Source organism: Erythrolamprus reginae, chromosome 1 (assembly GCF_031021105.1).
Source record: "Erythrolamprus reginae isolate rEryReg1 chromosome 1, rEryReg1.hap1, whole genome shotgun sequence".
NCBI lineage: Eukaryota > Metazoa > Chordata > Lepidosauria > Squamata > Dipsadidae > Erythrolamprus > Erythrolamprus reginae.
Genome location: NC_091950.1, coordinates 325,964,913 through 325,992,541, shown reverse-complemented (window position 1 = coordinate 325,992,541; position 27,629 = coordinate 325,964,913). Strand labels below are relative to the sequence as shown.

The window sequence follows — 27,629 nt, the reverse complement described above, 5'->3', positions numbered from 1 at the left end:
GGTTGTTGGGGGAGGTAAAGATAGCTAAAAATCAATCAATCCATCCATCCATCAATCAATCAATCAATCAATCAAAATATAACCAAAACCCCACCAGCCGCTATACATCCTTCGCAAAATGTGCATCTGACATATAAAGGCGAGGGGAAGGGGAGGAGAGACGGGACTCGTCGGCTCCCTCCCGCCCAGACGCGCGGATCCTGCATCCTCCGAAGGGGGACGATGAGATGGATGGATGGAAAGAGGGAGAGAGAGGAAGGAAGGAAGGAGCGCGGCTGAAGCCAGTTCCTCCACAGCAACGCCGAAGAGGAGTGGGCAGCTGCAACCCAGGCTTGCGGGAGGAGGGGTGGTGGGTGGAAAATGAATCGCCTCACCTCGCTCCGGCAGAGCCGACGGGCAGCGGCCGGCTAGGAGCCGCCGGGACTCGTCCGGCGAGGCTTCCGCCCTCCCTGCGTGCCTGTCGCTCCTCCCGACAAGCCCAGCGTCCAGCGTCTGTCTGTGTGTGTGTGTCTCCGTCTCAGGTCGTGCAGCCGCTGTTGCTGCTGCTGCCGCTGCTGGGCCTGACACCCCTTTCACGTGATGCAACCACATGACCCAACATGTTATTTTTTTTTCCGCCTTCCCCCTCCCACAAGTCCGGCTCTGTCCCCTCCCTTCCTCCTTTCTCAGCTGCAGGGGGCGAAGGAAGGAGCTCTAAGCGAACCGTAAACCGGGCGCGCTGGGCCCTTCCCGGGCGGCGCAGATAAGAAACGCGATCCAACAGAGCGAGGCCGCCGAGGGCTTCTGCGCGGCCCGCACAGAGTTGTAGTTTTCCTCCTTCGGCCCTCAGCAAGAAAGGCTTCCTGGAGTTGTTGGAGGATAAGGAAGGGGGGGGGGTGACGGACTACAAAGCGGCCGTACGTCCGGTTCATCGGGTTCAGCCTGTGCCTGATACGACAAAGGTCGCATTTCAGAAGCCCGATTTCGTTTTACCTCGGAAGGACGCCGTTTCGTTGCTTTAATAAACGAATCGGTGTGTTGAAAAGGAACTCTTTGATCTATCTGATATATCTATCTTTATCTATCTTATCTATCTGTCTATCTATCATCTATCTATCTTTATCTATATCTATCTTATCTGTCTGTCTGTCTGTCTGTCTATATCTATCTATATATCTATCTATCTATCTATCTATCTATCTATCTATCTATCTATCTACAATATTTATATGCCGCCCAATTCCAAATGGACTCTGGTCGACATATAATAATAAGACAATATAAAAATATAGATTTGATTTAATTTAGTTTAATTTAATGTGATTCAGCCTTCTCTATTAAGATGAAGATGAAGCCTTTGTTTTATTTATTTGTTTGTTTGTTTGTTAGTAATATTTATATACCCCCCAATTCAAATGGACTCTGGGCAGCTTACAATAACAATAAAACAATATAAAAATATAATTTACAATCATTTAATTTAGTTTAATAAAAGGCGATTCAGCCTTATTTATTAAGAGGAAAATGGAAGCTTTTGGTTTGTTTATTTTATTATTATTATTTATTAGATTTGTATGCCGCCCTTCTCCGAAAACTCAGAAAAATAAATAAAACCATTTATTTATTAATAATATTTATATGCCGCCCAATTCCAAATGGACTCTGGGCAGCTTACAATAATAAGACTATAAAAATATAGATTGCAATAATTTAATTTATTTTATTTTATTTAGTTTAATTTAAGGCAATTGGGCCGTATTTATTATCTAAACGCCTAAGATCCCAGATAATGTGTTTTGTGCTATGTTTGGATGGCAGGTGTTTTTCTTTTCAGGAGCGGAAAAAGGAAATGTAATACACTCAAAACCCGTTCTTGTCCACCAGAATTCATCACGGGTGATGGGAAAACAAAAGTTTTATTGTACAATAGTAGTAGATCTATAGCGTATGCAACTCTTCTACTCCATTCCTCTCCGGTTTCCTGTAGGTGAACTATACGTTTTTGGGACAACATGTTTTTCATATATTTGACATTTTCTCATGATTTGTCAGGAAAATTACCCTATGTGTTATGAGGGTAATATGGGAGGCTGTCTTATACTGAGTCAGACCTGTTTGCTTTTGGTCAGTCAAACAGTCGCACTCAATCAAAGAACTAGTTCTGAGTGCATCCTGGATGAAAGATACAGGATATGTTGGGTTTTTTAAAATTGCTGTTTGCTCAATTCATCCAATTTATACAGGCACCCACTTGCCGGACAATTCTAGGTAGCTAACAAGGATTAAAAACATCTAATGCAAAGGGGGGGGAAAGATCAATTGATAAAGCACAATGAATTAAAACGTACTACATTGCAATCCAGACACACAACTCATATAATTTACAGCTGGACCAGCCTCCTTAGGGGCCATATTGATACCAGTGGGGTCAGGACCAACTGTTCCCATTCATAACCTGAGCCAATCCAGAATGCCAGAATCAATCCAGAAGAATATCAAAATCACCGAGAGATCAAGAGTGCTTAGTTGAATGTGTTGCAGCCATCCCAGACCATACAGATAGAAGACACCCACAAGTGCAATAAATACAACCTCAGTACTATGCCCAGGACTGACACCCAACTGAAAGGGATCCCGTTATTCTTTTTCCTTTAGAGCCTTCTTTAACTCCCCCTTGACCATCTTCTCTGTAACCTTCTCTTAAAAGACTGGAGATTGGAAATTATCCAATGCTGTTGAATACACCAGTGCTTCCCAGGTAGCATATGGATCTAGTTACATCAATACCAGTACTTAATTCAGACTTAAAGGTTCAGACTTTTTCCAGATAGCCCCAGACAGTGCTTCAATTCACCTCAAACAGACATGAAGTTCAACTCAAACTGGATTCAAATGACCCCTATCAATCAATTGCCTAAAATAATTGTCACAGCAGCCTGCAGATGTTCCTCTGATCATTCTGTAACAGGAACAGGTCACTTTGAACAGGGCTGCTGGCCAACACTCTGCAGGCTTACTCTGCTGCTGTTAATGCTGCAATTTGATCCTTAATATAGGCTTAAATATTCTTTTATTCTTGTCCCCAGCTTTATTTCAAAGAATGTATCTATCTATCTATCTATCTATCTATCTATCTATCTATCGATCATCTGTCTGTCTATCATCTCTATCATCTATCTATATCTCTATATCTCTCTATCTAATCTATCTCTATCATCTGTCTCATCTGTCTATCTAATCTCTATATCTATCTAATCCAGTGATTTTCAACCTTTTTTGAGCCGCGGCACACTTTTTACATTTACAAAATCCTGGGGCACGCCACCAACCAAAATGACACAAATCTAATAAATAAATACATACATACATACATACATACATACATACATACATACATACATACATAAATAACCCCCTCATATATATAATTCCATGTAACATCCCCTTATAAATACAGTCAATCATCAATCATCCCTCCTGAAATTTATACCGCTGTCTCGTTTATGGGTACTTCTCCTGTCTTTCCCCCTTTTCTCTCTCATGTTTCTCATTTCTCTCTCTTCCTCCCTTTTTCCCTCATTCCTTCTCCCTTTCACTTCTCCTCTTTTTCCATCCCTGTCTCTCTCCCCCCCTTATGTGTGTGTATGTACACACACTCCAACCATTTCCAAAACCAGGTGAGGGCTGGGGTTTAATTCTCTTTTATTCTTTTCAAAAACAGGTGAGGGCTGGGGGGTTTTTCTTATTATTTGGGTGCTTTTTACCATATGCTTCAAGAATCACCCCTCTCTCTCTCTTTTGTTTCTCTCTCCTCTCATTCTCTGCCTCAATCATTTTCTCATTTCTCCTCCCCTTTTTGTTCTCATTTCTCTCTCTCTCTCCTTTCCTCTTCCTGTCTCTCTTGCTATCTTTTTTCTCTCTCTCTCTTGCTTTCTTTCAGTATCTCTTGCTATCTCTTTTTCTCTCTTGCTTTTCTTCTCTCGTGCTTTTTGTTCTTTCTCTCTCTCTGTTGCTCTCTCTCATTCTCTTATTTTCTCTCTCTCTCTCTTTTCTTTCTCTCTCTCTTAGTCTCTCTCTCTCTTGTTCTCTCTTATTTTCTTTCTCTCTCTTTCATGCTTTCTCTCTCTTGTTCTTTCTCACTCTCTCTCTCTCTCTGTTGCTCTCTCTCGTTCTCTCTCTTCCCTTCTTCTCTGTGGAGGCCAGCGAAGGTTTCCCTTAGTTTGAATGTTCCGAGCAAGCAGCCCCTTTACTGACAGCCCGGGATGGGACTGTGAGAGGGGTGGGCTTTCCCACAGCGCTTGGAGCGGCTAGCGGCCGGATCGCCAGCGGCGCTGCAGCCACCGCTGTGGAAGAAGCCGCACCCCAAAAAAGCCGGAGGGAAGGATCGGGCAGGCGGGGACAGCCACAAGTGGAAGCCTCAGCCCTGGAGCCCCCTCGCGCCCATGGCTTCTCGTCGATGTCTCTGCCTGCCCGATCCGCTGGAGTGCTAATAGCAGCGGCGGGCAGGAGCCCCCCCCGCTATTCCCGCCGCCGCCACCGCTATTAGCACTCCCGCGGATCGGGCAGGCAGAGGCATTGATGAGAAGCCATGGGTGCGAGGGGGCTCCAGGGCTGAGGCTTCCACTTGCAGGGCCCCCCCCGCTATTCCCGCCGCCGCCGCTATTAGCACTCCCGATGCCATTGCCACCGTGGGGAGGCAGGGGCAGCCGCGGCTCCCTTTACTCCTACTGCCGCACCTCCCTGCCCCTGCCTCCCCACGGTGCCTCCGGCCAAACGCGCCTCTGGCTTCTCCGCCCTGCCCCATTGCCCACCCACTCTCCTCCGCCGCCGCCTCCTGCCTTGGGGCGAGGAGTCCGGGACTGTGTGGCTTTGCGCCATGAAGAGAAAACGGCAGCAGGGAAAAGTCGGCCGTTTTCTCTTCATGGCGCAAAGCCACACAGTCCCGGACTCCCGGCCAAACGCGCCCCTGGCTTCTCCCCCCTGCCCCATTGCCCGCCCGATCCGCCCACTCTCCTCCGCCGCCTCTCGCCGCGGCACACCTGACGGTGTGTCGCGGCACACCAGTGTGCCGCGGCACACCGGTTGGGAAACGCTGATCTAATCTATCTATCTATCTATCTATCTATCTATCTATCTATCTATCTATCTATCTATCTATCTATCTATCTATCTGGCTTCTATGCCCGTAGGACTCAGGGTGGCTTACAACAATATAAAACAATACAATATAATAGGAAGAAGTCAGTATTAAAATTAAACACACTAAAATTATAAACCATAGAATCCCATAATACAAATTTACGCTCAATCCAATCGACTTAACACACATACCTGTGAGCCGCCCTGAGTCCTCGGAGAGGGGTGGCATACAAATCCAATAAATAAATAAATAATACCTATCAGTAAAATTTGGCCGTGAAAGATGGCAGTATTCACAGCCCCCAGGCCTGCCGGCAAAGCTAGATCTTCACAGGTTTTCAAAAGACCAGTAGGGTGGGAACCTTACAAACATCTGGGGGTGCTTGGTTCCATATAGCCAGAGCAGCTACAGAGAAGGCCCTCCCCTGCAGTCCTCCCAACCTGCATTGTTTAGTCGACGGGACCCGGAGAAGGCCAACTATGTGTGATCTTATTGGTCTCTGGGAGGTATGTGGCAGGAGAAAATTCTTCTGAAAAATCAGGCAATCCCCTGAAATCAATCAACAGGAAGAGGACACACAGGCTCAGTCTAATGGAAGGCTAAGGTCATCCTGTCATAGCAAGTCAGGTTTTTCTGTGGACCGAATGGGGTGTTGTTTTGAATGCTGCCTGAATCCCATGGATGGGGCCTTGTTTGTTTGCACGGCTCGGTTTCTGGCATGCTGTGGCCTGGTGCCGGTCCACAGGTCAGAGGTTGGGGACCCCTGTTCCAAGTGACAACTAAAGCCTTGGTCAAGGCACTTTGGATGGTCCCAATCTGTTTATGATCTGACTATGACAAAGGACATCCATGAATAGAATAGAGTAGTCTACTCTACTCTAGAGTAGAATAGAATAGAATAGAATAGAATTCTTTATTGGCCAAGTGTGGACATGCAATGAATTTGACATTGTTGCATATACTCTCTGTGTACATAACATTCCCCAAATTCAGTCCACATAATATTGCTCTAAGTAAAACACACCTAATGTATTGGATTTTTGATGGCTAGGCTAAGATCCCCACAGCCATGAAATCCTGAACCTCTTCAGACACTACCTGAGAATCAAAGGTTAAAATGCCCCAGTAGCATAAGTCTGGGAAACTACGAACAGGGAGGCATGTACAGCAGCAGCATTTCCATCTGTTCCCTAGAACTTAAGCAGTATTCTGCTATTCTAGCCTTTTTTGTCTACTTTTCCACAAGATGTTGATAGCTTGAAGTGCAATAGAAACCTGAAAAATTGGCTTGTGTATAGTAAGAGACCATTAAAGAAATGTGCCTAATATATACTATATATTGGAGATAGCTTGGAGATATTCCATCGAAGATATCACAATCATCTAAAAATAGCCTTAAATACCTGACTTGGAATGTGTTATAACTATATTGGATTAAGCTGCAAACTAGTTAGGTACTTCATGTTGAAATTGCCCAGAAAGCATTTTCTGCTATAGTAGTTGGCTAGTATGCGATCTTCATTCTTCATAGCTTCTTGGCATTCCACCACCATAGATTCCAGGACCATTTCTCCTCCCGTTTTAACAATACAGTGTTCCCTCAATTTTTGCGGGGGATGCGTTCCGAGATCACCCGCGAAAATCGAATTTCCACGAAGTAGAGACAGTATCACAAGCCATCCCTTAACACTTTAAACCCCTAAATTACCATTTCCCATTCCTTTAACAACCATTTACTCACCATTATTACTGGTACTCACCATTGAATAAGACACTTAGTGATCCTGATATTTCTAAACATAATTATTTATTAACAATAATTTTTTTTGTTATTTATTTGCAAAAATTATTAGTTTGCCGATGACGTATGCCATCATCGGACGGGAAAAACTGGTATAGAAAAAAACCGCGAAGTATTTTTTAATTAATATTTTTTGAAAAACCGTGGTATAGGCCATTCGCGAAGTTCGAACCCACGAAAATTGAGGGAACACTGTATTCCATTTAATGGATATTCTTCCTGAGATGAATCAAGTTCTTGGAAGAAACTTATGGTCTAAAAATCTGCATTTGTAAAAAACATGATTCTATCATGCTTAGGAAGGACCTACAAAAATTATCATATAATCCCTAGAATGACTCAATATTTAATTAATGTCAGCCTCTTTATTGGCAAAAGAGAAATACTGTATGGTCAAGAATTACTTGTTAGGATTAGTTAGGTTGCAGACAGTGATGGCCTCCTACGGGTATGATCAGGTGTGCAGAACCAGTAGAAAGAATTTGAATTTTTTTTTTCCCCCCTTCTGGGCTCTGGGTATGTTTTTCCTATCAAAGGTTGAATGTGTATAATTTTAGAAGAGCTGAGCGTGCGTGTGTGTACATACACATAGTTTATATAGTAGATAATGTATATTTTTGTGTGCCTGTGTGTAATAGGTATATACACACGTGGCATATATATTTATATATACTTAAATAGTATATTTTGTTCAGTAATAGTAAATAGATAGGGAATTTGTATCTCTTTGGGGCGAGGAGAAGCCAGGCACCCTAATCCAAACCCTTGACGTGAGTGATGTCAAGTTGGCCACCTTTAAGGCAGTTACATGACCACTCCCACCTGGTCACGTGGCCAGCAAGCCACACCCACAAAATAAGCCACGCCCACAGCGTGGTAGTAAAAAATGTTGCAGCCCTTCACTAGTTGAAGATTTGATGATTAATGGACTGTAACTTCTGAGGAAAAGGTGAAAATGAGACATTTTATAGATGTAAAAAAGTTATCAACACTTTTAATCAAATGTTTGTCTTGAAACATTTTGCTTTCAAAGCTAGAGAATATGGATTTCCATTCCTTTCCAATTGTTTTCTATCTGTTTTGTGGTAACGGAAGAACAACAGATGGATACATTGTTATATTTTGATGCCTAGATGAATGATCTCATACATTTATGTAATTTAAATTTGAAATTAATAATATTTGGTACAGAATAGAGGAAAGAAGTTTTCAGAAATGCAAGTGATTTCCATTTTAATGAGAGGTGCTGAAATCCAATCAAGATGTGCAAATGGCGACAGGAGATGGAGAAATTCAGATGAGAAAAAAAACCCCAATAGAATAAAACCTGAACTTTGATGATAGAAAAATAGATACAGTGGTACCTCTACTTAAGAACTTAATTTGTTCCGTGACCAGGTTCTTCAGTAGAAACATTCTTAAGAAGAAGCAATTTTTCCCATAGGAATCAATGTAAAAGCAAATAATGTGTGTAAACCCATTAGGAAAGAAATAAAAGCTCCTGGTGCCTTCCATACACTGGCTGCTGCTGCTAACTGCTGCCTCTTCCTTCCCATGCTGAAGGGCTTCCTTCTCACTCGCTTTGTAGCCGGCACCTTTCCTTCGCTTTGGTGACTCCTCAGCTGCCCAGAGTGAAGGGAGTGTTTCTTTTCTCTGGGTGCTGGCAGAGGTTTATTCCCTGTCCAAGCGCCCAGAGAAAGGAAAACGCTCCATTCACTCTGGACTGCCAAAGCCTCCTTAAGTGCCACCGAAAGGCTCCTCTGGCAGCCCAGAAAAGCCCGAGATGGCCGGGATTAAAGGTGGAATGGCAGGAAACTGGCTGGGTCTTCGTGCCGCTTTCAAATTCCCTGGGAAATGTTTCCGGGCTCGGGTTCTTAAGTAGAAAATGGTTCTTAAGAAGAGGCAAAAGAATCTTGAACACCCGGTTCTTATCTAGAAAAGTTCTTAAGTAGAGGCGTTCTTAAGTAGAGGTACAACTGTACTTCTCATTTAGAAATCTTGGGAAAAATCAAACCACATACAATATGACCTATCCAGAGATAGATTCTAACTGTGCATGCACAGAAGAAGAAAAAATCCAGAAAGAATCCCAATTTTTTTTAAAAAAATAATAATACATTTTTAAAAAAGTTTTTTAAAAAAGATGGCACCATCCATGGACTGACACTGACAGAACGGATTCAGTGACATCATTGTGGCATCACCAGTGGGTTGCTACTGGTTCAGGTGAACCAGTCTGGACTGGGAGGAACCCACCTCTGGACCTATCATATGGTTAGCTCTGTTTTTAACAATCCTCCTATAATAAATAAGGAGTCTCTTTTCATATCAAATTATTTCTCCTCAAAATTCTATTGTGCTGTACATTTTGGTAGCAAAATTGATCAAAGTTAATTTTACAGCTCAGAACAACTATCAGTGCTAGAAACACAGATGCTACCTTCATCCTAAGGCAACTAATAATCTGAGTTTTATAAGAATGAATGTGTGACTCACACAGATTCTCAGTGCACTCTTTTCTTTTACTTTTAATAAAAGTGAATAAGAGCTTTTCTTCCTAGTATATTCCCCGTGATAAGGTTGAGGCTAAAAGATGCCTAGAAACAGGTCTTACATCAGATCTAAAAGATTGGATATAAAGCAAAAAGGAAACAAATATCAGAAAAAACACTTTTTTTCTTTTTTCATTTTTCTTACATGGTAAGAAGTGAAAGCAAAAATGTAAAAAAAAATTATAGGAAGGAAAGCAAATTCATTAAGCAGAATAATGAGGTTGCAGTCTTCGGAGAGGGGCAGCATACAAATCTAATAAATTGAATTGAATTGAATATCTGAAATATCTTGACACCTATAGACTGCTAGTTACATATCATGTAGGATCTGTTTCCCAGCTATAAAATAAGGACACTTGTGATTAAGTTATTATTTTAAAACTTGATTATAAACCATATTAAAGTGGTTCAAGTATAATTATGAACTCACTGTAATGATCACCATGATAACCAATTGGTTAATGATTTTCTTTTCAATTTGAGCCCAGTGGAAGAACTTAAAAAATGTATTTTAAATTATTGGTAATCAGAGTAAAGTTTACAGAAGTGTCTTAAAATAATCTTCTCTTTTTCAGATTTCAGAAATTAGCTATACAATGGTCATGTAATAACTCATGATTAAGAACAGATGATATTAAGTACATAGCATAATTCCAATCAGGAATCAATAATTTCCAGAGTCCAAGTTTTTCTCTCTTCCAAACGGTATAGTAGAATTTAGAAAAGGTGGCAAATTCCAGTATATGATGCAGTGAGTGCCAATCTTATATGAAAAGAGAGTGTGTGTGAAATTAAGCTATTCTGGGTCCCCAGAGGGGTGGCATACAAGTCTAAATAATAATAATAATAATAATAATAATAATAATAATAATAATAATAATAATAATAACAACAACAACAACAACAACAACAATCTGTATATTTGTATATACAGACATAACTTTGGACACCCCTTCAGCCCCAAAATATGTTCCACAGGTGATATGCTACTGGTCACCATAGGAAAATGTCCTCTCTAAAGAAACCAAATGATCTCCACCAGGGTCTCTGTGCAGCAAAATGTAGGTTTCTAGTAAAAGGTAGCAGACTTGAACTGAAGACCTTTCAATCTCTTTATAGCCACCCATTCCATTAATCCATTGTTTGTTTTAATCACATAAATATACAGTACTTATAAAATGCAGCTATAATCAACAGGACATGAATGTGTAAAGCAAGATCTAAACTACAGTTTAACTGCTACTTTACTGAGTCTTACACTGCAGATTGTGAATGTTTCTCTTATTGCAGGTTGGGTTGGGTTGAGAAAAAGTGCCTCAGTCAAAGCTACCCAACCCAATAGCATGGCTAAGGGATGACTTTAACTTAAGTATTCCATATCTTTTTCTTTTTCTGTTCAATAGTGTCAATTCTTGGAGACTGCCGGACAAATAATATAGAAAAGGGTAAAGCAGGGAAACAATGGCTTAAGGGTAAGAGTTTTGTATAATGTTTATATAATGTAGTATATACAACCTTTGGAACATCCTGACACTAACAACAAATTACGATGTGGCGTTATAACTCTTCATATTTTTAAAAAATCTTTGCTGCAAATATTATTCAGTTATTATGGGACATGAACACTTTTAAATATTAGGAGTCAATTTTATCATCTGTCTAGAATTAATATACTGTATTTTCAAGTACTTTTATTTCAATTTAACATTTTTTTGCACGTCCCAAATGTGTATTTCCCATTTCACCTTTGGGACTGAAAGAGAAAATTACATATTTTATAAATTAGTAAATTGATACCTACATAAGCATAAAAACGTAAATATTTCATCGAACCCATATGTCAACATATTTTTTGAGAATTATTGAAAACTTTTAAATGTCTACATAAAATACCCTAGTAGTTTCCAACTAGTTACAAAGATAGACTTAAAGCTAGTTTTTCTATGAATGTGTGCTCTCACTAGAGAAAATGGGAGAACAATTTCTATAGGTACTTCCAGCAACTCTTAGCTACTTATCTCCAATCCAAGCATATGGGTATTATCTTGGAAGTATCATTTCATAGGACTTTAGAATAAATATGCATAGGGCAGTTCTGCATGTCTGAATTGTCATCCTATATATCAGTGTTTCCCAACCTTGGCAACTTGAAGGTATCTGGATTTCAACTCCCAGAATTCCCCAGCCAGCAACAACTGAGAAACAACTAACTGAGAAGTTAGATTCATTTAACAACCATGTTACTAACTTAACAATTGCAATGATTTACTTAACAGCAATGGCAAGAAAGGTTGTAAAATGAGACAAAAATAACTTAACCATCTCGCTGGCCTCAATTGTAAGCCAAGGACTATCTGTATGTTTTTCAAGAGTATTCAAATTACAAAATTTAACAGTCTTCCTTGGAAATATATAAAAAAACAACTCCTTCATATTCTATTAAAAGCATACTGTATTTTAAGATGGCTTTCTCTGTGAAGGAATATTACAGAGAGCAACTGAATATCAATATTAACATTGCACCCACCTCTGCAAAGAACATCCTAAAAGAATCTCACAGTAATTTGCACTGGCAAACAAAATGAGCTATTAGCATAATTGCATTTTTAAGACAGAATGAAACAGAAAATAATAAAAGAGAATTCTTGATATGTATGTAGCTCACTTCTCATAATGACTATTATTCAATCTGCCTTAAATTAATTCACAGAAAAATTTATAGGTTTTCAGTTCGATGTGTATCCATATCCAGCTTGGTTTTTTATTTCTGTGTAATAGGAAAAGAGTTCTGGTCCATTAATTCGCCCACTCTCTCTTGCAAGAAGTTAACCATTTCAGCCAACACAAAAACATGGGTTTCATCTAAGTCTTGTATGATAAACTTCTTTCCCAGGGCATTTGATTCATCCAGGTACAGCAGGAACTGCTTCATGGCTGGGTCACTGTGGGGACAAGGATAAAATTATGGTAATCTCACATAACACTTCAACAAATTAAGCTTGCAATGCAAATGTCAACATGACACAATAAAATCACATTTATGAAATGCATTAAATGTCATAAACTTTATAAAGCAACCAAGCAGAAATTCATAAAACATGATGAGATTGAACAAAATGAAAACTATTACAAAAACATTCTAGTATGTTAAAAGATCAAGTATTTTCAGGATTCTCCCAAATATCAACCCTGGCCAAACATCCAAAGTTATACTGTGAGGATCTTGGCCACCTTCAGCTGTGGAGAATATTTAATAGATAGCTACCATGTTTCAAAAAAATACCTGCTATGACTTAGGTAGATGAAAACTCAGGTGTGTATAAGACAAAACTGAAGAAGCATTGTTAAGATTCATAGGAATCAAAATGGTTAAAGCTGTGAAGGTTAAATTTAATCAGTGATGAAAAAAGCCTGGGAGCAAATGTGAATTTAGTAAAATAGGTACAACATAACGGTACCCTGGTTACCAGTACCTTACTTTAGTCCATACGCTTTGCAGTTACTGCAATTTCTAATATTTTTCAAGGTTAGCTTTGCATATAACATTCTATCCAGGAAGTATTTAAGCCATGAATAATTATAACAAAGTCCTGTCATCAAGTAAAATCTAAAGTACAAGGTCAGAAAAGATTGCTCCTTCTCATGGATATATTCCAGCAGGAGAATACAAGCCAAGGAATACTGCCAACTTCAAATGTGGTATTTAGAAGGAGCACAATCTTATCCAAGAAAGGCTGAACCATTAAACCAATCTCAAATAGAATGAATATATTCCACCTACTGGAATTGAGTGCAAACAGTTGGGATTATGTTCAACTAGATGTTTCATCCAACCAGATAAACAATTTTTAATATGATTAAATTTGGTTTTTAATATGTCCTCAAGATCACCATATACAAGTATCAAGGGCATAGTGATGACTTTTTAGCCCAGTCTCTGAATGACAATTTCCAACAGTTTCATGTAAAACAGATATCCTTGATTAACAAAAGATAATTGGGACTATAATTTCTGTTGCTAAGAGAAGTATGAAGCATGAAAAGGCATGAAGTCATGGCAATCCCAGCAGTCTCCATTGTCATCATTAAGAGGCTATATGGGTCACTAAGTGAGGATCTGCAAGCAAAGTCAATAGGGAAGCCAACAGCAAGTTGCAATTCCCAGGCAGCTTGCAAACAAGATGACAGGCTGATATGTGGCTGCTGAAGGGTGTGGGAGGGAACATAAGGATACCAGTAGAGCAGGACCTGGTGTAGTTGCTGCAGGATGCACAAAAAATCAACGTAGTGTAAGCAGGGCAGTGTGGGGTTGGCTGCTCCTGAATACAGGAGATTTACCAGATTGATTTGCCACCTTTTATACTAGGTTTCCCTACGGGCTTTCCATTTGCTTGTGGGAAGCCAGAGAGAAGGTCACAAACAACAATTGTGATTTCAGAATGCTGAAACTGTTGTACTACTGCGATCAATAGAACTGACATCAGGCTGTAAGTACCACTCATTCAACACTTTCATAACTCTGACCAGTTAATAATAATAAAAGACTGAATCTTATAGATTCTACGGACCATAAGCCAAAAAGAAATATCAACAGGTATTATCATCTGGTTTCTATCTTTCAGGAATAACTTGAGTTCAATACTGTATTAAGATCCCAATACTTGCAAGGCAATAGATGATTATCAAATGGGACTATGTATATGAGAAGAATCCAAGGGCCATGTTCCAATTGCCCTTTCATAGCACAGTCCCTTTCATTATGGCAATTTTGTTAGCTGCAGTTCTGAAACCAGGCTAAAACAATGAATTGGAAAAGAATAACTCATGTTATTTATTCAATCAAAGTTGTGTTGTGACAGTCACCAACATGATCAGATTTTATATACCGTATTTTCCGGCGTATAAGACGACTGGGCGTATAAGACGACCCCCTAACTTTTCCAGTTAAAATATAGAATTTGAGATATACAGTGATCCCTCGGTTAGCGCGGGGGTTACGTTCCAAGACCTCCCGCGCTAACCGATTTCCGCGTTATACTGGATGCGGAAGTAAAAACACCATCTACGCATGCGCGCCATTTTTTTCATGGCCGCACATGCGCAGATGGTGGAGTTTGCGTGTGGGCGGCGGGGAAGACCAAGGGAAGGTTCCTTCAGCCGCCCAGCAGCTGATCTGCTCCGCAGCGCGGAAGCAGCGAGGAGCCGAAGATGAGGTAAAGGCAAAGGGGAAACCCCATCTTCGGCTCCTCGCTGCTGCCGCGCTGCGGAGCGGATCAGGTGTTGGGCGGCTGAAGGAACCTTCCCTTGGTCTTCCCGCCGCCCAGGCAAAGGGGAAACCCCAAGATCGCTTGCCGCTTGCCGCTTTGCAGCTTGGAGCCTTGCTTCGCCTCCTTCGCTGCAATAGGCAAGCGGCAAGCGATCTTGAGAAAGAGAGAGAAAGGAGGGCGACTTGCCAGTCCACGCCCCCCTGGATGAACAGCCTCGCATGGCCCCAGCGCCGGGCTCCGCTGTTGCCTCCGCCCCCATTCGGCTCTGCAGCTGAGAGGCCTTCCCGGCAGAGCCCTCCCCAACAGCTCCCGCCGCCAGCGCAAAAAAGAAAAGGAAAAAAAATCCCCAAAAGAGGCAGGCACAAAGCGGGGGCACAAGGGGAGCTGCCCGGCAGAGGTTGCTTTTTTTCTTCTCGTGGGCAAGTGGAGGGGGGGAGAGAGAAGGGAGGAAGAGAGTGTGAGAGAGGAAGAAAGAGAGAGAGAAATGATAGAAAAAAGGGGAGAAAAAAGAGAAATGAGAAAATGATTGAAGCATAGTGACAGGAAAGAAAGAGAAAGAGACAGAGAAGTGACTCTTGGTGATGACGTATGACGTCATCGGGTGGGAAAAACCGTGGTATAGCAAAAAAAAACGTGGAGTATTTTTTAATTAATATTTTGTGAAAAACCGTGTTGTAGCGTTTCGCACTAATCGAGACCGTGCTAATCGAGGGATCACTGTACTCGCCGTATAAGACTACCCCTCTTCTGTACATCATAGACCTGACTGAGTCTAGGTCTATGATGTACTTGCATTGAGAAAAAAATCATTTCTGAACATGATAACACAATATTTTAATTACTAATGATGAAGATCTTATTGTTAAAATTATGAATGAATTATTTAGAGAGAGAGAGCCAAGTGGGAGCACTCTTCTGTCTATCTCTCCATATGTCTCTGTCTATCTGTCTTGTCTGCCTCTCATATTTCTCCTCACCACAATTAAGTTTATTATTATAACTCATCATAATTTGTCAACACAAAAAGGTGAACCTGGCTATTTTTCTTTCTCCTACCATCTATTCTGCAGGTATCTTTCAGTCTAACATGCAGCATGCTGACACCTATGTGAGAATCTATTATGGAATGAGAATCTGTATGTGATATCATGATATGGCAATCCAAACAGCCCATCCATTTTTTCCTCTTTCCGCACTTTCTGTCTTTATCCTCTTGCAATGTCACTTAAACAGATTTTAACTTGTTGGGTTTAATTAGTGACCCTGCCAATTTTCAGTACTGTGCAGTGTGCTATGATACAGAGCAGGGTGAATAATATGACCTCAGCTTTTAAAGTTATTTTAAAATGTTGCCTAAGAAATATGGAAAGATGATTCTTTTTGGAGGAAAAGTACATTTTCAATGGTTAAACATAAGAACAAATACAAACAGGCAGAAATAAATGCATCCAGTTTAACATTCAATTTTGCAACCACTAATAATGTTGGTCAAGTAGGTACAAAAATACCTGGGGAAATGATCAAAGTCTGGGAAATGGCTCCCTTGTCAGTTAAAAGGAGTGCTGATTTACCACCTGCTAGAGCAGTGATTTTCAACCTTTTTTGAGCCGCAGCACATTTTTTACACTTACAAAATCCTGGGGCACACCACCAACCAAAATTACACAAATCTAATAAATAAATAAATAAATAAATACATACATACATACATACACACACACACACACACACACACACACATAAATAACCCCCTCATATATACAATCCCATGTAACATCCCCTTATAAATACAGTCAATCATCAATCATCCCTCCTCAAATTTATACCACTGTCTCATTTCTGGGTTATTCTCCTGTCTTTCCCCCTTTTCTCTCTCATGTTTCTCATTTCTCTCTCTTCCTCCCTTTTTCCCTCATTCCTTCTCCCTCTCACTTCTCCTCTTTTTCCATCCCTGTCTCTCTCCCCCCCTTACGTGTGTGTGTGTGTGTGTGTGTGTATACACACTCGAACCATTTCCAAAACCAGTTGAGGGCTGGGTTTTTTTTTCTCTTTTATTCTTTTCAAACACAGGTGTGGGCTGGGGGGGGGTGTTTCTTATTATTTGGGTGCTTTTTACCATATGCTTCAAGAATCACCTCTCTCCCTCTCTCTTGTTCTCTCTCTCTCTTGTTCTCTCTTATTTTCTTTCTGAGGCTCCTCCCACAACGGTGGCTACAGCGGCGCTGGTGATCCGGCCGCTAGCCGCTCCGAGCGCTGTGGGAACGCCCACCCCTCTCACAGTCCGGTCCCGGGATGACAGTAAAGGGGCTGCTTCCCATCCTCCTTCTCAGAAGGTTTCCTTCTGAGCAAGCTGGCAGGAGGATGGGAAGCAGCCCCTTTACTGTCAGCCCGGGACCGGACTGTGAGAGGGGTGGGCGTTCCCACACCGCTCGGAGCGGCTAGCGGCCGCATCGCCAGTGCCGTTGCAGCCACCGCTAATGTAAAGGGGCTGCTTCCCGGCGGCAGGAACTGCGGGGGGTAGCCGGCGTACGCTCCGGCTAACAAGCTCTTGCTGCAGCTATCCGCCGCTTCTTTCTTCTCCGCCTCGCCTCCGCTATTCCCGCCGCCGCCTTTGCTCTCCCCGCCGGGCAAGAGGCAAAGGCGGCGGCGGGAGTAGCGGAGGCAAGGCGGAGAACAAAGAAGCGGCGGATAGCTGTGGCAAGGGCTCGTTACGCCGGCTACCCCCCGCAGTTCCTGCCGCCGGGAGTGGCGCTCCACCCCAGCAAAGCCGGCGGCGGGAGTGGCGTCGTCCAGCAATAGCAGCGCTTCAATGAAGCCGGCGAGGGAGCTCCGGAATCGGTTGGCGCTCGCCCGACGCCTTGTTTTTTTATTTCCCCCTTTGGTTTCTCTTCAGAGGCGGGAGTTCGGGAGGCAAGGGAGCGCTCGAGGAGACAGCGTCTTGCGGCATCGCCTCCCGTTGGGTTTATGACGAAGGGACGCTCAGCAACTTCTTTTTCCTTTCGGCGCCATAGCCACCCGCAGTCCCCGGAGCCCGCGGGTTGAGGCAAAGGGCTGCGTTTCCCTTCCCTCCCTCCCTCCTGCCCCCGTCCTGAATGGAAGCCCCGCTCGGCCAAGCAGCCCGGGATCTCCGCCGCTTGCAAACCGGGCGGGCGGAGCGGACCCGCACTCACTTTCGGCTCCGGGGACTGCGGATGGCTATGGCGCCGAAAGGAAAAAGAAGTTGCTGAGCGATGCCGCAAGACGCTGTCTCCTCGAGCGCTCCCTTGCCTCCCGAACTCCCGCCTGTGAAGAGAAACCAAAGGGGGAAATAAAAAAACAAGGCGTCGGGCGAGCGCCAACCGATTCCGGAGCTCCCTCGCCGGCTTCATCAATGCGCTGCTGTTGCTGCTGTCGCTGCCGCCTGAGGCGGCGGCACTCGAATCTGGCGTGGTGGAAAATCTTTGCCTGCCTCCAGATTTTCCACCATGCCAGATTCGAGTGCCGCCGCCTCAGGCGGCAGCGACAGCAGCAACAGCAGCGCTTTTTCCTTTCCCCGGAGCCGAAAGTGAGCGCGGGTCCGCTCCCCACCCCCTCAATCCCGCTCCCGGCCTCCTCCCGCCCGCGGCTGTGGAATGGGCGCAGTATCCGGCCTATAAGACGACCCCCCACTTTGGAAAAGATTTTCAGGGGTTAAAAAGTCGTCTTATACGCCGGAAAATACGGTAATCAAAAAAGAAGTTAAATTTCAAAATAGATGATCAAATATCTAAAGTTTTCAATGTAAAGATAATTCAGAATAGATCCTTTTTCCAATAACATTTCCCAATCTGGAGAGATTGTGAGGAAGGAGAAGTAAATCTATCAAACCATTTTCTTTCTTTTTTTCTTCAAAGTGTTAAGGCAGCTACACCATTAACAGGGCTCACATGGGTTTTTTGAAAGCTGTCTATGTTTGTCTGCTGGTTTGTGCATGTGTAACCACTTCTCTTATGGTCCCCAAAGTGCTATTTGTACATGCATACAAATAGCTGCTACAATATATTCATTTTGTGTCACAGCCACATAGTAACATAAACTGCTATAAATTCTCTGAATACACCTATCACACTGTACACGGTTATCTGTAGTAGAGTAAAAGGCTGGCTGGCCAAATCTTTGAGCCAAAACAACTTCCTTTCCTTGGAAATTAAATACTAAGTGGAAGTTTGCTGAAACCTTACAGCAGCTGGCTGTAAGAAAGGAAGTGAAGGAATGTAAACCCCCCAACCAAGTTGTGGAGTGTAAATGTTCAATATGCATGAAAAAACAAACAAACCTAGATTTGGATATCCAGGGTATACAGTGGATAAGTAGCTAAAATTGCAGTAGGCATTGGTTTTAAATAATTGAGCTGAAAGCAGTTGCCTGCTTCTGGTTTCTTTCAAAACCTTTTTAAAATCTCAATTTAACTTTCATCTTAATTGGGCTTTTTTAATGCATACACTGCTGTTTCTAAAGCTGAATCTCTTTTTAAACAAACCTAGTACCCACCCGGTTTTTTTGTTTTGTTTTTGCTGCTGTGTGTTCCTAATGAATTATAAACAGGATTAAAAAATAGATGACCATTAGATGCAGCAATATTTGCACAAAAAACCCTTAATTTGATGCTACCCTCCAGTGATTATCTGGATTGCTATGGTTTGGAAATGGTATTTTTAGAATCATGTCTTGGTATTTCTATCTGGTAATTGCTCACAGGGCCTAGAGTCCTCAAAATTAATATTAAACTGTACATTGGTTATTCAGTTTACATAAAGGGGAAAGTACCAGCAGAAGATACGGTAATAATTGCTGTCTCAGCCCATTCTGCTGGTTAAGTCAATTCTTTACAATCTGAAATTTAAACAAGTAACACATTTAGAAATTGGAATTAAAGGCAATATTGACAAGCTATTTAAACCAGCTAACTTTAAGTTTAATATAAAAATGGGGCCATTGCCAGAATAATCTCCATCTTTATAATATGAATTACACATACTAAATATTCATAGTTTATAGGTTACATAAATATACCATATCACATTTCACTAACATTGTACTGTATTCCTTTAAAATAAGAGCATGCTATTTTTGCTATTTCACTTGCCGATTACAGTACAATCAGGATTCAGTGTTTCTTGTAACTATGTCACAACATAAAACATTTTTTGCTCATGCTATCAAATTTCTTACAAGCTCGGAGTAGTACTTGCATTGCCAATACATTCTTGCTTACCATTCTATAAGTATCCCTTTCAAAACATTCACCATCTTCTTCACAAGGTCAAGATTCCTAAAATATCAAATGTAAAAACAGTTTGTAGAAAATGGCACAATCTTAAAACTGAAGAAAATCAATACAAACGTCCTGATGGGTAAGCTTCTTCTAGCCAATTCAACTGCGCAAAAGTCAAGCTGAATTCAAGTTTGCTGATTTTCAAGTCAATGAGAACAGGCTTGCACAGTTTATTAACACAGTAACTTTGAATGTACTAAATTAAATATAATTCTGAATGTACTTCAATATTTTGAATATGCTCCAATTTTAAAAAAGAAAACAACACGTGTTACTTCTACCTTGAATCTGGGCATATTTATATCTAGCTTATTATAAGTACCTGTTTAAAACTAGATCCACATTCATTCAAAGTCACATTTTAATGTTCTGTGAAGATTTTTGATCTGGGTTCAACCTTTTCAAGGACCCTTGATGGCAATGAAGATATAGAGAAAACTCTGCTCAGTGGTGCAGTGGTTAGAGCTACTACTTCTGCTGATCACCGGCTGCCAAGCAGTTTGGCAGATCGAATCTCAGTAGACTCAAGGTTGACTCAGTCTTCCAAGGTCTGTAAAATGAGGACCCAGATTGTAAACAGCTTAGAGGGGGCTGTGAAGCGGTATATAAGTCTAAATGCTATTGCTATGGCCAATGGGGATTTTTGCAGCCCTGGTTTAGTAGCCCTACTCCTACCTTGGAGAAGCCTAATTCAAGCTAATGAGGGGAGGAAACCTTATGGTTTTACAAGAGCATCTGGCAGCCCTAACTAGCTGTATCTTCCAGGCAGGTTGCAAATGCACTTCCCATCATCCTCGGCCAGATCGATGAGGTTTTAGCGTGCAAACCACCCCGGATAAAACTAAGCCAAAAGAGAGTAGCTGCAACCATTTATGCTGCACATGATTCACAAAACCTACGTCTACATTGCTTCTGCGGAAAGGCAGCCCTTTAACACCAGAGATATGAAGGAAAACGAGGGAGAAATTGGGAAAGAAAGGGTGGGGAAAGGAAACCCACTCAGTTCAAGCTAACAAAACACAGAATCGTGCTTCACCCGTCCGGCAACGTTGCCCTGGCGACGAACACACCAGGTCACTCCTTGTATCCCCCGCCCGGAAGAAGTGGGAGACGGAACGAGCGCCGACTCCGAGGCAAGGTCCACAACTGCGCAGGCGCCTCCTTTCTTTATTGTTCTTTGGATTGGCTTGCTCCCGGTGAAGGGCGGCGCTCCGGGTGACGTCAGGCGGGTCGCGTTGACGTCAGAGCGTGGGCGGTATGGCGCGGCTTCGTCGTTGACAGTGGGACGGGGATCCGAGATGGGCAGGTAGGGGGGGGAGGAGGAGGCGGCAGGAGGAGAAGAGCGGTGGTTTGGGCCAGACTGATGCGCGGTTCCGAAGTCGGGGCTTTGGAGGACCTGCTTTGCTTAGCCGGAGAGATCCCTGAATGAAGGAGTAAACGTTCCGAAGGATGCTCGCATAATTCATTTGTCCATTTATTATATAACGATAGCTGTAATCAGCAATTATAGACTTGACTCTATCCCGTAAATTCCGTTTTCCTAGAGCGTAACGATAGCTGTAATCAGCAATCGTAGACTTGACTCTATCCCGTAAAGTCTGTTTTCCTAGAGCGTAGCCTTTTCATTGTACCGCACCCTTATAATGAGACCTGAGGCATTCTGATACTGTTTGCGAATGGCAACCTTTTTGCGCGTTCGCTAAAAGCTAAAAGCGCCTTACATCCTGCAAAGCTGCTGCTGCTGCAAGTTTATTTCCAAGTGTGTAGGCATATTTTATTTCAGGGTGTGTAGAGAGATGCAGAATAGATTAGAATAGAATAGAATTCTTTATTGGCCAAGTGTGATTGGACACACAAGGAATTTGTCTTTGGTGTCTATGCTCTCAGTGTACATAAAAGAAAAGATACATGTGGTTGTGGCAATGGCTTTCCGAATAAAATATTTCTTTTCCTAGTGAATATTGTTATTCAGATATGAAATTAGTCACGCCTCCCACACTCTTGGGTCTGTTCTCAGAAACATCTACAAGGCAGTTAATCAGGTTGAGCTACAAGTCACCAGAAAAACTGAAATGGATCTCTGTCAGCGGTGTTGTTTTCCAAAGAAGTCAGAGGCATATTCACCAACAAAACTTAATTTGCTAACTGGCTGCCATTTATATCCCTAACCCTAACTCATGGCTGTAAAAAAAATTGTTAGAACATACAGGTACTTTAAAAACTTTACCTTCATATATGGCACATTTTAGATATTTTGAGTAAGTCATGAAATTAAAGACAACCCAGATTTATTCAAACATGTAGGCTTATACTGAAAATCTGAGTATTCTTGCCTTATTTTACCCTAGGTCAGTGATGGCGAACGCCACAGGTGGCATGCAGAGCCATATCTGAGGGCACGTGAGGCGCTGCCTTATGTGAATTCCAGCACGCATGTGCGCACTAGTTTTTGCTCTCCCCAGGCTTCAGGAAAGCCTCATGAACCCTGGGAATGGCAAAAAACAGCCCAACATGCCTACCAGAAGTCCAGAGGTTTCTGTGAGACCTTTGCACATGCGCAGGGGGCAGTGTGGGATGTTTTGCGCATGTGTGGGGGGGAGGGCATTGCATTATGAGTGTGGGCACGTATGTGAATGCTATTGCACGCACACAGACCTTTTTGGCACCCAAGTCAAAAAAGGTTCGCCATCACTGCCCTTGGTTATGGAGCATAACCTACAAACTCCCCAAATTGGGCTAGTTGAGTAAAGTGCTAAAAAGTTAACCATGGAATAAGCAGCAAAATATTAACATCATGAATTAGTGGAACAGAAGGAAAAATAGAATTTTTAAAACAATCAAATGATACCATATCAGTAGAATGTCTTATTCCAAAAAAGCTTGATTGGTCTCTTTGTTCTATTCCTTGTACTGATTATCATTATGATCCAATAATTTTCTATGGTTCTAAATACTATTTCTATAGATTGGCAGCAAACAGTGAATGGCTCATTTTGTCTCTGGGCCTCTCTTTTTTTTCCAGTGTAGAAGGACAGCCAAAATAACTACTGTACCTTGTAAAAAAATACAGTAAAGCAAAATATATTATTTTGGATTGTAAGATGAATTGCATCTCTTGTTTAAATTCAGAAGGGAAATGCTTCCTATATAAAAAAAATTGAGAAATGATATAATTCTTTTTTCCTTTGAAAGACACCTGAGGGTTTTTGTTGTTTTTTTACAATCAATCCTCTACTATACTTGCAATATATGTTTTTGGAATGAATGCTAGGTATTAGGGCATTGTTGTTAGTTGGGAGGTTGTGTCCAACCAATCATGACCACATGGACAATATTCCTCCAGACCTTTCTGTGCTCTCCCTGTGTCTCTCCTCCCCCAAAGGCCCTTTAAGCTCACGCCATCCAGCCACCACATTCTCTGCCCTCCCCTTCTTCTTTTGCTCTCAATCTTTCCCATCATTAGGCTCTTCCCCAGTGAGTCCAGTGAATTCAGTGAGATTAGGGCATAACTGGTATATAAAATAATGTTTAAAATCCTGTTGATGTGCTAAATCAGTTTTCTGTACCTTTACAGAATGTCTCTGGCTGCTTATTGTGCGGTTTGCTATAGAAAAATAGGAACTTTAGGTTCAACGTGGAAAGTTCATCAATCATGGAAAGATATCAGTAAGTGCAATTCTGTATTTACAAGCCTGTCTCTATCATTATTTTATTTGTATGATTTCCCAGATAAATTCATCATTTGGAGCTTGCTGCATATCACTTCTTTGCCTACCTAGGCCATATACAGTGTGTGTGTGTGTGTGTGTGTGAAAGTTTTATTAAGAATAATAAATAATACAAACTAAAATAGAGTGAAAAAAAGGAAGAGAAAGGCTAAAAATGCAGAAAATAAAAGAAAAAAGGATAAAGAAAGATATAAAGCTGTTGTTTCTCATTTTCTTCAGATAGTTTAATGAAAAGAAGGACCATGGGAGACATGATAACAGTGTTCCAATATCTCAGGGGTTGCCACAAAGAAGAGGGAGTCAAACTATTCTCCAAAGCACCTGAGGGTAGAACAAGAAGCAATGGGTGGAAACTAAATAAAGAGAGAAGCAACTTAGAACTAAGAAGAACTTTCCTGACAGTAAGAACACTTAATCAGTGGAACAGCTTGCCTCCAGAAGTTGTGAATGGTCAACACTGGAAACTTTTAAAGAAGATGTTGGATAACCATTTGTCTGAAATAGTGTAGGGTTTCCTGCCTAAGCAGGGGGTTGGATTCGAAGACCTCCAAGGTCCCTTCTAACTCTGTTATTATTATAAGTAAAATTAAGATTTAAGCTATTCCTCTAAAGCGACTCTCTCATGACTCTTCTTTCTATAATCTGTCTTGTCTAATAATCAAAACCATAAATCATGTTGTTTTTTTTACTCAAAAAATATATAAGGGGTGGAAATTATATTCTTCTTACAGACAGTTAGAATAACAGCCTTTGGAGAAATATTTATCACCATTCCATAGGACTGGTGAAGAACTTTTGATTTATTGGGGGTTTTTTCTATAAAAGAAAATATATATATACCAATGGAAATATAAAGTATTTGTACGTAGATTTTCTGAGCAGAATCTTAAAGACATTGCCCTGCATCACTATTTAAATATTTAAGACATATTTAAGAATGAGTTGAAGGTGGAAAAGTTTACTTTTCCAGCACATAATATGAAATGATAGCCATTTAAAAAAGATTTGATAGAAATTTTAGTTAGAAAAATGTTGATGTCATCTATAAGAATTAATACTGTACCATTTCATTTTTGTAACTAGTAATATAAATGAAACTATGATTTCCAATGATGAAATCTTTTAGTATATTTTATGAATCCAGTTATATGTATTCCATAATTTAAAACTCTTCAGGATGGTGGTGAGAGGATCATACATGCATAAAAGGCTAATGGAAAAAATCATTGTTGAAAATCTAATTTTAAACAAGTTTATTCAGAAGTAAATTCTTCTTAATTCACAACTTGAATTTTGTTGCCCTGTTAGTTTGTCAAATTGTATGTCCTTCTCTGAGGGATGCTTCCCAGAAATAATCTCATTAGTTGAGTGGTTACTGGCTCCTTAAGAAGTAGGGCTTAGTTTTGCATAACTTTGAATAGGAATTAATTAAAGTACCATTAAATCAATTATTTAGGACCTTACCTGAGGCTTAAAGGCTTGATAACACTACCTCATACTCTTATCTGTCTAGACTGTTCATCTAGCAGGCTATAAATGTTCAAAAATTGTATTCGTTTGGGCTCTACGTATTAGAGTTTTGTGGACCTTGCATTGGTTGCCAGTTGATGTCAGGATCCAGTTTAAGGTGCTGGATTTGATCTATAAAGCCCTTCATGTCTTATTACCTGGATACATTCAGAGCCACATTCTCCAGCCATCTGTGGGCCAACCAAATAGCTATAGCAATGAGAAACTGATACACATTCCACATTTTTCAACTTGGGGGGCGGAGGTGGTCTGAGACAAGGAGGCACTGCTTTTCTGTTGCAGTGGTGGTGTTATGGAGATCAGTCTGATTCCCTCTTTGCAGATTATTCACAAGATGTTGAAATTGAATTCCTTTGTAGAGTCTTCCTCTGATTTATCTTAATTTATTATTACCATCTCTTTGTTCCACTTGAATTATTGCAACATTGTTTTTATTTTTTGCAAGGTGCTTGTTTTATATTCAATATTTTTTCTATGAGAACTTCCAAGGGATTTCTTTATTGTCTTGGCATAAAAACAGTTAATAAATAAGCAAAATTTAATTAGACGTTAAATGGACTCACATGTCTTTCTTTTAACAATAACTACCCTGTTTCCCCCCAAATAAGACATCCCCTGATAATAAACCCAGTCGGGCTTTTGAGTTCATAGCAATAAGTCCAAGCGCTTATTTCAGGGTTCCAAAAAATATAGGGCAGGGTCTTGTTTTGGGGGAAACACAGTAAGTATAGTTAGCTTAACTTCTGTATATAACTTGTTATTGATATATTTGTATTAAAACATCTATTTTGCACATGCAATGATACTAAGTTTTTAATTTTTAAGGAAAAATTGTGAAGTTAACTGGCTCACTTATTCTGGGGTAAGTTTTTATTGGCAAACATCTGTTTTGTTTTTAGAATAAAACTAAAGTATCATAGTTTGTAGGGGTTTATTGAGTTATTTTTTCAGCTGTTCTGGTGAATATATATACAGTATAGTACTGTAACTGTTTAAATGTTATGTATATAGTAATGTTGACAATATTATCTAGTCCTGAAAGCAGGTGCAGAATTAAGTATGACCTTTCTCACATAATAAGAGTCTATTCCTGCATTATTTTATCGTATAAAATTTGGGCCCTTAAATATGAGCCATGTGAATTGGTCATTTCTGAAAACTTTAAAAATTGTGAGTTTTGAAAGAATTGACAGACCTTCTCTCCTCTTTTCTTAATTTCTAATCCACAAACAAGTTTTGCCTTTCCTTATTTGAAATTTTAATTTAGAAGCAGATTGCGTTTCTTGCTCATTTTCATGTATTTGTTTATTGTTTCCTGTATTTATAAAGCAATAAAGACTGTGAGATGATCATTTAGTGGCTTGTGCTGATCTGAAATACTGCTCCATCTCTGCATACTACTTTCTAGCATCAGGATATGATTATGGGATAGACCCGTGATGGCAAATCTATGGAACGCATATGAGCCATCTCCTGTTTCTTTCCGAGTTCTGGGGTGCTCATGTGCTGGTCCTCACACATGCACGATCCCCAGAGGCTGGAAGAATAGCCACCCGGTGTACACATGCACACTGGGAAGATGATCTTACGGTTTCTGGCATACACATACACACTGGCCAGTTAGTCTTTGTGTGCATGTACACGCCAGAAATCAGAAAATCGGGTGGCCGGCGTTCTCAGTGCCAAAAAGATTCACCAACACTGGGATAGGCCATGGCTAGAAGATAGCAAGGAAAGGGTATCCTACAAGCTTATCCTGATTTGTCTAGTTTGGATATTAGGAGGAATTAAGAGAGTTCTGCTTATGGGAGTGGGGGAGAGAAGAAAGTGGGCAAAAGGACATCTCTTCTTAGTGCTCTCTGAGCTTGCCTGTTTTCTTACCTTACCTGATCTAGGTAACATCAGTGCTAGAAGAGGATAGGTAGGGTTTGCTCTCACTTTTATATACTGTATATAAAATCTGCAGTATATAAAATGAGAGCAAACCCTGATCTCATCTAGCAATGATGATGTTACCTGGGTAATGAAACATTTGCAAGAAAACTATCAAGCCCAGAGAGCACCATTTCAGGCCTGAGCGACAAATATTCTCCTCTATCAGTATATTTCTTCTTGTTTGTTAGACTGATACGTTCTTTTTGATCAGGAGTTCAGAGTAGCATAGTGTAGAACTCCACATTTTTCCCACCAAGAGGGCGAAATTCTTCAGCTGATAAAGCTATGGACAAGAATTGCCAGCTTGGATCAGAAGTTAAAATGTTAGAAAACTCTACATAGAGTTTTCATGTTCATATTCTACCCAGGTGCAATCAGGTTTAAATTTGTACTTTAGTGCTTGT

The 27,629-nt window shown here is 41.0% G+C and overlaps 2 protein-coding genes across 8 annotated transcripts in view; one reads left to right on the top strand and one right to left on the bottom strand.

Moving 5' to 3' along the window:
* Positions 1-10,945: 10,945 nt before the first annotated feature.
* On the bottom strand, positions 10,946-21,167 carry GTF2H5 (general transcription factor IIH subunit 5). Of its 4 annotated transcripts, none has more exons than XM_070733768.1 (3): positions 21,069-21,167; positions 19,973-20,029; positions 10,946-12,414 (listed from the first exon to the last, which is right to left on the bottom strand). In XM_070733768.1, exons 2-3 carry the CDS (start codon positions 20,005-20,007, stop codon positions 12,234-12,236), a joined length of 216 nt encoding a protein of 71 aa, XP_070589869.1. In that variant the 5' UTR covers positions 20,008-20,029; positions 21,069-21,167; the 3' UTR covers positions 10,946-12,233. The 4 variants fall into 4 exon arrangements, with proteins under 4 accessions (XP_070589869.1, XP_070589868.1, XP_070589867.1 ...); XM_070733767.1 differs by having other exon boundaries at positions 21,032-21,134; XM_070733766.1 differs by having other exon boundaries at positions 20,355-21,088.
* A 1-nt stretch (position 21,168) lies between these two features.
* Positions 21,169-27,629, top strand: part of SERAC1 (serine active site containing 1) — a 37,167-nt gene continuing 30,706 nt past the window's right edge. Inside the window, exons 1-3 of one of the 4 annotated variants that reach the window (XM_070733764.1) lie at positions 21,169-21,287; positions 23,607-23,698; positions 26,116-26,152. In XM_070733764.1, the coding sequence (XP_070589865.1) occupies positions 23,608-23,698; positions 26,116-26,152 (128 nt within the window). In that variant the 5' untranslated portion in view covers positions 21,169-21,287; position 23,607. Of the gene's footprint in view, positions 22,242-23,606; positions 23,699-26,115; positions 26,153-27,629 lie in introns of all 4 variants that reach the window. The other 3 variants (XM_070733762.1, XM_070733761.1, XM_070733763.1) reach the window with 3 other exon arrangements.

Coding starts and splice junctions, on each gene's coding strand:
- GTF2H5 (XM_070733766.1), bottom strand. CDS start 20,380: ATGAATGTGGATCTAGTTTTAAACAG. Junction 20,030..20,354: donor GTGGATCTAGTTTTAAACAG/GTACTTATAATA, acceptor TTGATATTTTAG/GAATCTTGACCTTGTGAAGA. Junction 12,415..19,972: donor AAAGGGATACTTATAGAATG/GTAAGCAAGAAT, acceptor TTGTCCCCACAG/TGACCCAGCCATGAAGCAGT.